The following is a 9,831-nucleotide window of genomic DNA, read 5'->3' on the forward strand; positions in this document are numbered from 1 at the left end:
AGGGTTACAGCAGCAGAGCAGACAGTGCAAACAGTAGAAAGTAAACAAGAGCCTATACAACAGCAATTATTAAAAGTTATCAGCAATAATAATTAAATAAGTAAAATTAGCATATCTTACGAACGTGTATACACACCTAAATAAATACATTTACAAATATTTACAAAACCAGTGATGCAGTTAAAAATGTGGACAGACTTGTAACATATTACTTGTTTAACTATCTGAAAGGATACATTTAGAAGATATAAAATTATTTTCATTTTTTTCAATATTTGTCTGATGTTATTTAATTTAGTTGATTTATTTTGGGACAGAGGACAGCCTACAAAACCTGATCCACACTCCCTACCAGGTGGTGGCAGTAATCCGCCATAACGTTGTTTGCCACCATAGACCTGCAAACTAAAACAGACAGAAGAAGAAGACGTGATGACGCCGGTGGTTACGCAACTTCTGCTCGCGCTCAGTCACGTCACACAAGGTCGTTGTAGCAGCCGCAGACATGATGTCCCTCGCAGCCCGGTCGGGGGCTTTCTCCCCGTACATGCAGGCCACAGCCTTTACGGTGGCGGGGCCCCTGAAGGCGCTGGTCCCGGGGGTCGTCGTGAAGGAGGAGAAGATTTTACTGGACACCAAAAAGAAGTTCCTGTGCCGGGAGACGATGAGCGGACAGAGCCCGAAGACCGGGCCCTCTGTGTCTGTTAGCATCAATGGTGAGTCCAGTGAGAGTTAACCGGTTAAATCTCTACACAGAGACCTGCAGACAGACACCGGGAGCTGTCAGACACCGGGAGCTGTCTGTGTACGGAAGATCAAGCCCGTCATAGTTAACAAACAGACCTAACATGATGAGCTGACCTAAGCTAGCCGCAACATTAGCAACAAGGTGTCAGCTAACGCCCGGTTAGCATAGCCGGTGTTTGTCCCGGTGTGACCCTGTGTTCTCTGTGATCAATAAAGAGCAGATATATAATGTGATCAGTCAATATTAAATAATATCATACAGATATTAATGATCCACCTACAGACCCTGCACTCCGTCTCTAGATCATTCAGTGTTTGCTGTGTCCCCATGTCCTTCACTGTTATCCTCTGTGATGAACATTACACTCAGCAGAACTGTTTCCCCTGATCACAAACATCAGGGCACACACACACACACACACACACACACACACACACACACACACACACACACACACACACAGTCATGTGATCCATTGAGGACCTTTAAACAGCGTTCTCTATAGGGGTGTAACGATTCTTTTAAACAACGATTCGATTCGTAGTTGCTGATACGATAAAAGAATGATATTGGTTAATTTAGAACGATACGATCCGAAACGATTCAGTGACTTGAAATCGCTTCAGTCAGTTTACAGCCTAAAATTCATCCAGTGTGACTGTGAAATAAACACATTGATACTGGACAGTCCTACACTCCTGTTGTTGCTGTGATGTTTTTGACCCAAGCCGAGTTTTGTCCTAGTATATGACTAACATGCTGGTGAGGCCTGAGACTTCTGCAGAGCAGATGTTACCTTCATGAACGCTGCAAGAGGTGCCTGGACGGTTGGCGTTGTGTGAAATCCCATGGCGCCTTAGTAGGTGGTTGGATAAATTTCTGGTGTTGCCGTGGTAACTTTACTTGACCTTTACATATCCTACAAACAGCGAGCGACTTATTTAGAACATCTCCGTGTTTCCACACACTGGACCGTAATGGTGGCTTGATCATTTCTCGCTCGCAGATTTCTCCTCTGCCACCCGCCATGCTGTGTTTCATTGTCTGCTGGCGCGTGGCGATGACGTCACAGGCAGGCAGCCTGAATTGAGTAACGTTTAACGTCTTTATCATTAAAATGCAAAAAACCCACATCCATATAAAGTCTGCCGTGCTTAAATCCAATGTGTTATTTCCTCGTATCGATACAATCGATTTATTACTTTTTAAAACGATGTTAGATCAATATATGTCGCCCGGAAGGCCAGCTTGCCGAGCACAGATCGATGTAGTCAGATCATAGGAATGTAAGTCGATACATCGATGTAATAGATGAATCGTTACACCCCTACTACAATACCATACAGCCAAAAGCTCTCCCTCAAGATTGACCTTTGACATGGTCACATGCATGGGTCCTGCCACTTGTCACTTGTTGCGACCCCCACTCATCAAAGTCAAGACTCCTTTAGTAAATATAGACCTCCTCATTATCCCATGGACTGTGAGACTCACACACTCCTCATTAGTTCTCTGAAATACAGTTAGAGGAACACAAAGCACGGCTGGCTGCATCACATGACACATTCATCTAATCTGTGACTGTAGAAACCATGTTACATGATAAGCCAGCACACACCTGAGCACTGTGTGTAAAAATGCAGAGGTTCCAACACAGAGACAGAACACAACACACAACCTCCACCCCCCTTTAACCAGGTAGGTCAGTTTGACACAGGTAAAGCAGGAACATCCTGTTTAGTTAATGACCTGGGCCCGTATGCACGTCCAGCCATTACTTAAACGGGACCATTAGTCTTAACGTACCGTTATGGAACGGCCAGTTTGGCCGTAACGTTAGCCGCATGCACGACTGCAAAGAATTGACCAATTAACTTATTATGCCATGACAGCAAGGCTGGTGCAAAACGTCATATGTCCAGGGAACCTCCTGGAAAACCCTGATCCAACAAATTCTAATTGCGTATACCTGCTACACATAAACAACAATAAACATGGCGAGAGGTATCGGTGTGACTGAGAGAAGATCAAGAAAAAACTATGTTTTAGCCGAATGAAGAAATGGACATTTTATTACGAGAATATAGAATGAACAAACAGCTGTTACCAGCAAGTCAGTCATCAAAGATAACAAACAAGGAGAAAGAGAAAGTTTGGCTGAAGATCTTGAGCCAGGTAAATGCATGTGGTGTTTCTGAGCCCACAGTAAACCTACAAAATAAAATGAGCAACATGAAAGCGGCTTTGCGCAACAAGCACCGCCACCAACAGGTGTGGTAATCCTGCCATTAGCACCTGTAATGGTGGGGACTACCTTCATTAATGCTGTGTTGGGGCGTTAACCTGGCTCATGCAGACCGCTAATCCATTTTTTTTCACCATTAGTACAAACGGCCCGTTTTCCGAGTTGCTTCAGTGTGTCTCTAATGAAACTGTGCTTTATTTTTGCAGGATGTGCAGGAGTCCGCTACGCCCACACAGACATCAGGGTGCCAGACTTCTCAGACTACAGGCGCCCTGAAGTTCTGGACCCTAACAAGTCTTCCCAGGAAAGCAGTGAGTCCAGAAGAACCTTCTCCTACCTGGTCACAGGGGCCAGCACAGTAGTGGGTGTGTACGCTGCCAAGACAGTGGTCTCACAGTTTGTGTCCTCCATGAGCGCCTCGGCCGACGTCCTGGCTCTGTCCAAGATTGAGATAAAGCTGAGCGACATCCCAGAGGGCAAGAACATGACCTTCAAGTGGAGGGGCAAGCCGCTGTTCGTCCGCCACCGCACCGAAAAGGAGATTGCCGCGGAGGAAGCCGTCAACCTGGCGGAGCTGCGAGACCCTGAGCACGACAAAGACCGCGTCCTCAACCCCCGCTGGATCATCGTGCTTGGAGTGTGCACACACTTGGGCTGTGTACCAATCGCCAACGCTGGAGACTACGGGGGATACTACTGCCCCTGTCACGGCTCTCACTACGACGCCTCTGGACGCATCAGGAAGGGTCCCGCCCCCCTCAACCTAGAGGTCCCCTTCTACGAGTTCCCTGATGAGGAGTCGGTGGTGGTGGGATAAAACCTGTCCTCAGACTCTGATGGTTAACAGCATGGAGACGTGTCTGTGTGTGTGAGACATGGTCAGGTGTTAGTATGAACTCAGCAGGTGGACATGTTCATTTCTCTGCAGCATCTCTGTCACATGACAGCAGCTCTGTGTGGTCACATGATGTATTTATCTGTAAACAAGCAGCAGCTTTTAATCAGCGTTCCCTCTCTGTGTCCGTCTTTAGGAGGACTCTGTCTTTAGTCTGATGTTAACATGAACAGAGAGTCTTGTCATTAAGTTATGGTCCAGCTCAGTAACGGAGAACAGCTGTGATGTTTATGACTGGATAATAAAGATTTCTATTTTATTTCAACACTCGCACTCAGCTGTTTGTTTGTTTCACATGGTGACAGATGATTCTTCTGCAGGACTCAGTGAGCAGGCAGCAGCAGGAGTCTGCAGAGTACAATGATGATCATGATGATGATAATGATGATTGTTCAGGAGTCTGCTTTGTGAATACAGATTATAGACTACTGAAATAAGGGGCCCACTGACAGGCAGGGATTGTTCTTTTAAGTGTGTGACAACATTACAGAAAGGATCCCTGCAGAGATGGAGCTGTTACATGATCAACACACGCACACACACACACGCACACGCACACGCAGAGACAGGAGTTTTACCTACACAGTTAGTTGAAATCTTTTCTTTTCATTCCTGTTCAAACTCATGAGCTGCTGTACACTGACTGCTTTGAAATGACTCGGTCATGATATTTGTCAATGACACATTTGATGGTCATTTGAATTCAGAACTCTGTCGGGTGGTGGGATAAGACTGAGAAGCCGTGAAGATGAAGCTTTAGATTTTGGAGAAGTGTGTGCAGTGATGATGTGTTATCTGAGTGAATCAGAGAGCAGCATGTGTTTTTAAAAGGAAACGAACCACAGGACAAAAAAATCCCTCATTAGTGTGAGAGAGATCTGGCTGTAACTGCTGTGTATTCTCTAAAAGTGATGAGTCACTCTGAATTAATCCTGTGTTGTGTGTGAGTTTTAGATCTTTATATTTCAGCTGCAGCCCTGATGGAATCAAACTGAGCCTAATAAAAAGGAAAACATGATTCAAAGTGACATGTATGCTGTATATTTAATACAGTAGAACGACTTCACACAACTTTAACCTATTATAATTTATGTTTTAGTATGATATCAGGAAAGCATATACACACACATACACTCTGTATGCATCACAGGAGCCTGTCTGGATTAAGATGACTTCATTTAATTTGGTTTGTCATGAATATAATCCCCCCCTCCTCTCAGATTACCTGTTCAATTTAGGTTAATTAACCCTTCAAGTTCTGAGAGACCTATACAGTAAAGAACATTAAGAGCTCACCATATAATTCAATCAGACGTGTTTATGCTGGATCCTAAAGTCTGTCTACTACAGCTAGTTCCAAAGTGAACACAGATAATCAAACCAATCAGTGTATTGATTACTTATATTTCTATAGACCTATAGTATGTAATGAAGGACTGTTTTATAGAGGAACCAAACCTCAGTCTTTGTGCATCTCAAAGCTAGGGTTGGTAGTCACGGAAAACTAGCATGAATTTGAATGTAGCATTTCCTCAGGACTCCGCCTAACCCCTCCCCCCCTCCCCTTGGAGCTCCTCCAAAACGACGCCCCGCTCACATGCATGAGCGCCGCTGATTCGGGACCATGTGATGGTGACTGATTCAAAACCGGTCCTCAGCACATGGTTTGTGTTTTGCACTACATCAACTCATGTCTCACTCAGCAGTAAGAAAACACCAAAACATTATCATAGTGAAAGTTAAAAACACAAACAAACATGAAATGTACACGCAGGAGGCGGGCAGAACGGCAGGACGGGATTTGATTGGTTTCATAATTTGGCTCCTGATGGCAGGGATTGGTTGGTGTTTTCCCAGGTTTACTCTGGCTGTAGATAGCAGCTTCTTTTCCACACATTATGTATTGATTGCCATCATGACATAAAGATCATTTTAACCAGTATAACAAAAAGTGTATCTAAATCTGAGTAGTCTCGGAAAACCAGCATGAATTTGAATGTAGCTTTTCCTCAGGACTCCTTCTAACCCCTCCCCTCCTCCCTCAGAGCTCCTCCAAAACTACGCCCCCCCCCCCTGCTCACATGCACGAGCGCCACCGACTTGCGACCATATGATGGTGACTGATTCAAAACCGGTCCTCACAATAACATTATTATAGTGAAAGTTAAAAACACAAACAAACATGGCTGCTGTTAGTACTCACAACTGTCATTCTAGCATTATCCAATTGTACCGGTGACACGATATCAGGAGATAAGTTATAACACATATAATACTGTAACAGCTCTACTGTTTGTTAAACGTGTTCAGTGTAGATGTTCTTAATTCCTACAGTGTTGACAGTCAGTGAAGGTATCAGGAGAGGTGTAGAGAGTGTGAGCGGGAGAGAGGAGAGACAAGAGAAGTTCTTCATTCATTCAAACATTGATTGTTGTTTTGTTGGTTGGCGTGATCACGGCCGACAGTGACCGGTTAGTAAAACTCGACGTGTTCACAAATCGGCTCGTCATCCCTACAGCGCCCGGACGGACGCTACAGTACATATACATTTCTGTAGGACTTACTGAATGTCATTCATTCTTCTGCTTGTCAGAGCTCCGTGGTGAGAGCTTTTTAGACTCTGATCCGGACTACAGTCCCGAGCAAAGCACCTCATCGGGTCAGAGGGGACAGGCCTGAGGTCAAGCAAGAGGGGCAGTCAGTAGAGTCAGGGGAAGCAGAGGCAGGGGACGGGGACTCGGAGTGCACGCCGGGGAAATGTACGCGCAGGAGGCGGGCAGAACAGCAGGAAGGGATTTGAATGGATTAAAATTTTGGCACCCAAAAAGCGGTGATTGGTTGGTGTTTTCCCAGGTTTACTCTGGCTGTAGATAGCAGCTTTTCTTCGCTCTTTTTTAAGAACACATTATGTATTGATTGCCATCAGGACATAAAGATCATTTTAACCAGTATGACAAAAAGTGTATCTAAATCTGATTACCAACCCCAGCTTTAAGTCATGTGTGTCATTGTTAAAGTTCAGAGTTCTGTCTGTTTGTATCTTTAGAAAGAAATGGAGGCGCTTCTCTCACTAGATGCTGAATTTTTGAAGAGCCTGCTTTCAAACAGGAGTACCGCCCCGCACACACACACAACCTGTATCTGAGGGGGGCTGACACACACACAGACTGAGGGAGAGCTCTCTTACTCCAGTCTGCTCCGGGTCTATGGGGAGCTCAGTTTATTTCTCCTGCATGTTTCTGTGGCTTTCAAAGCACTCAGCGTGGTTATCTGTGTGTCAGCCTTTTAAAGACATCACCCTGCTCCCCCCTGAGAGTGAGAGCAAGACAGAGAGAGAGAGCGATAGAGGGAGAGCTGGATTTTTAGAAAGAGGATCCTCTACTGTAAGATTTCATGTTCCTTCATCAGTGGAGGTTTGCAGACCTCCAGGCTGGTCCTGAGGTGACTCCTCCATGGGGTGTCCACTCAGTTTGTTTCTGTTCATTGTTTTTACCATCAGCTAATAAAAAGTCTATCCTGACGCTTCCTGCAGAGAGACCTGAGGACAGTGATCCAGGAGAGGACCTGTACAGTCCTTCAGGTCTACAGTCAGCTGGATGAAGGGTAAGGGGCTGTATGAAGACCATTTGAGCATTAGGATCTTGATTCCACTCAGTTTTGTCTTCCAGTGGTCCAGGAGCTGTTTAGTGAGCCTGGTTGACTTCAGTTCCAGTCTAACAGCAAAAACGGCTGCGTCTTGCAGCTGGGCTCGAGCCAGCTCTACCACCTGACCCAGAGTAGTGACCCCTCCAGTCTGGAACAGAGGGATCAGAGAGGGACCTGTCCAGCTGGGCAATCCAGGACTGTCCCATAGGGAGCAGGTTCCTGCAGCAGACAGTGCAGGGAGTCAGCCTGATCTTGACTCTCCTTCTTCAGGTTTCAGACGCTAAAAACACATATAAAAACAGACAGAGATGACCTGCTGAAAGAGGTGATGTCCATTTAAAACCAATTGAAATTCATACCCAGGCTGTTAAAATGGTTCATGATGCAGCATGCTAGAGCTCTCCCCAGTGAGGCCCTGACCCCCTCCTCTTTAGGAACAGGACACTGTGGGACCCAGTGCACCCTGTCTTAAATAAAATCAACTAAAGGATGTACCTGAGCAAGGAGAGAGGCTGGAGGATCCATACAGGCCACCTTGTGCCACAGGGAGGATGAGACCAGGTTATTGGCGATGAGGATTCTGCCTCTGTAAGACATCGGACTCAGCCGGCACCTCTAGAACACCATCCCTATTTATTCTGAGATGGTGTGTTTGTGTGATCCTGCCGGAGGACACAGGGTGCGGCTCTGAATGATTTCTTTGTTTCTGTGCAGTTAAAATCACCTCCTAAAAACATCAAATCTACACAGATGAATTTAAAATGTTAAAAACATCATGCAATCCAGCTCTTAGTTGGTGCATAGACATTTAATAAACACAAGCTTCAAATATTTAAAAGTAGCTTTGACTATCATTAAAACAACTGGTGTGATTTCCACTAAATCAATAGAAACTGGTAAAAAACTCCTATGAAATAAAATTCCCACACCTCCACTAAGACTGGATTTTTGTCTTATAATGACCTCCCCATGAAAAGTCTGCCTCTATTCACATTCATTATCTACTGTGCTGTGGGTCACCTGTACAAACATGACATCGATCCTCTTTATTTCTATGAGTTTATAAAGAGAGTTTCTCAGAGTGAATCAGAGTATTTCAGAGTGTCTCTGATTATCAAAACTTCTTGAACACAGCATCATCAGAAGCTTAGCTCTTCAAAATATAAGTCTTGAGGGTCAAATACAGAGACCCTCCGCCAGGGCACTGGGTTTCTTTAGGCCCGGTGACCTCTTTTTACTCCTCCTCTCTCTGGGGGTCTCTGATCATCATCACACACCCACACACACACACACACACACACCCACACACACGCACATACAGATACAAAACTAAAATCCCACTGTTAAAGACGAGAGCTGCTGTGCATGGAATAACAGTTCTATTGTTTTTCTGCTGCATGGCTCAGTTTCTCTCTCTCTCTTTCTATCACACACACACACACACACACACACACACACACACACACACACACACACACACACACACACACACACACACACACAGGCATGTGTCCCCAGGCTTTAGGTCTGTCAGTTTAACGTAAGCCGACTGTATGATCACACTAATGGCCTGAGCCGAGCTGTGAGGAATGTTTTATTCAGAATAAATATATTTTTAACATTCAGGTAGAGACGGATCATCTGCTGAGTATGGAGCTGATAACACAAACACACACACACAGCAGGGACATCCCATAATAACTTTAAAGAGATGATTTATACAGAGCTAAACACACAGCGAGTCCACATCAGTGTGTTTCCTGTCAGGGCGGTAAAGACAGAGCTCCCCTGACAATCAAACACAACCCATCATAGAGACAGCATTACTGAGCTGATCTCTCAAACAGTGCATGCATACCATACTACAGTAGTAGATAATATGTATGTGGTTTCGAAAACAGCCTTAGTGGTCAGAGCAGGTGTGCAGCAGGTGGGGGGGTGGGGGTCAGCAGGTGTCTGGTCAGGTGCCTGGCCTGATTACCACTATGTTCCTAACTTGTTCTGCTGAGCTCACATTTTGCTGATTCCACTGCTCTGTTAGTGTTTCTGGGTCAAGACTAGTATTTCTGGAAACTTTAATGCCCTAACCCTGAATCCATGAGTTATCACAGAGGAGGAAAGACCAACAACAAATAGGCCATCAGGTGAAAACATCCTCTGTAAGACCTGCCCATCATTAGAAAGGTGCAAGTGTCCTCAGAGACCAGGACAGAAAAATCATTCTGGACCCACATGTTCAGGCAGAGATAGTGGGAATGATGCAGAATACACTCAGGAGAGAAAAAACTACTTGAGGTG

At 45.1% G+C, this 9,831-nt stretch overlaps 1 protein-coding gene across 1 annotated transcript; it reads left to right on the forward strand.

Annotated features, from left to right (window-relative positions):
• The first annotated feature begins 411 nt into the window (after positions 1 to 411).
• LOC117810363 (cytochrome b-c1 complex subunit Rieske, mitochondrial) lies at positions 412 to 4,153 on the forward strand. Its single transcript, XM_034680168.1, has 2 exons — positions 412 to 716; positions 3,200 to 4,153. The coding sequence occupies exons 1-2, from the start codon at positions 506 to 508 to the stop codon at positions 3,808 to 3,810; spliced, it is 822 nt and encodes a 273-aa protein (XP_034536059.1). The 5' UTR covers positions 412 to 505; the 3' UTR covers positions 3,811 to 4,153.
• Positions 4,154 to 9,831: the final 5,678 nt, after the last annotated feature.

The sequence above is a fragment of the Notolabrus celidotus genome, chromosome 3 (genome assembly GCF_009762535.1).
Source record: "Notolabrus celidotus isolate fNotCel1 chromosome 3, fNotCel1.pri, whole genome shotgun sequence".
Classification (NCBI taxonomy): Eukaryota; Metazoa; Chordata; class Actinopteri; order Labriformes; family Labridae; genus Notolabrus; species Notolabrus celidotus.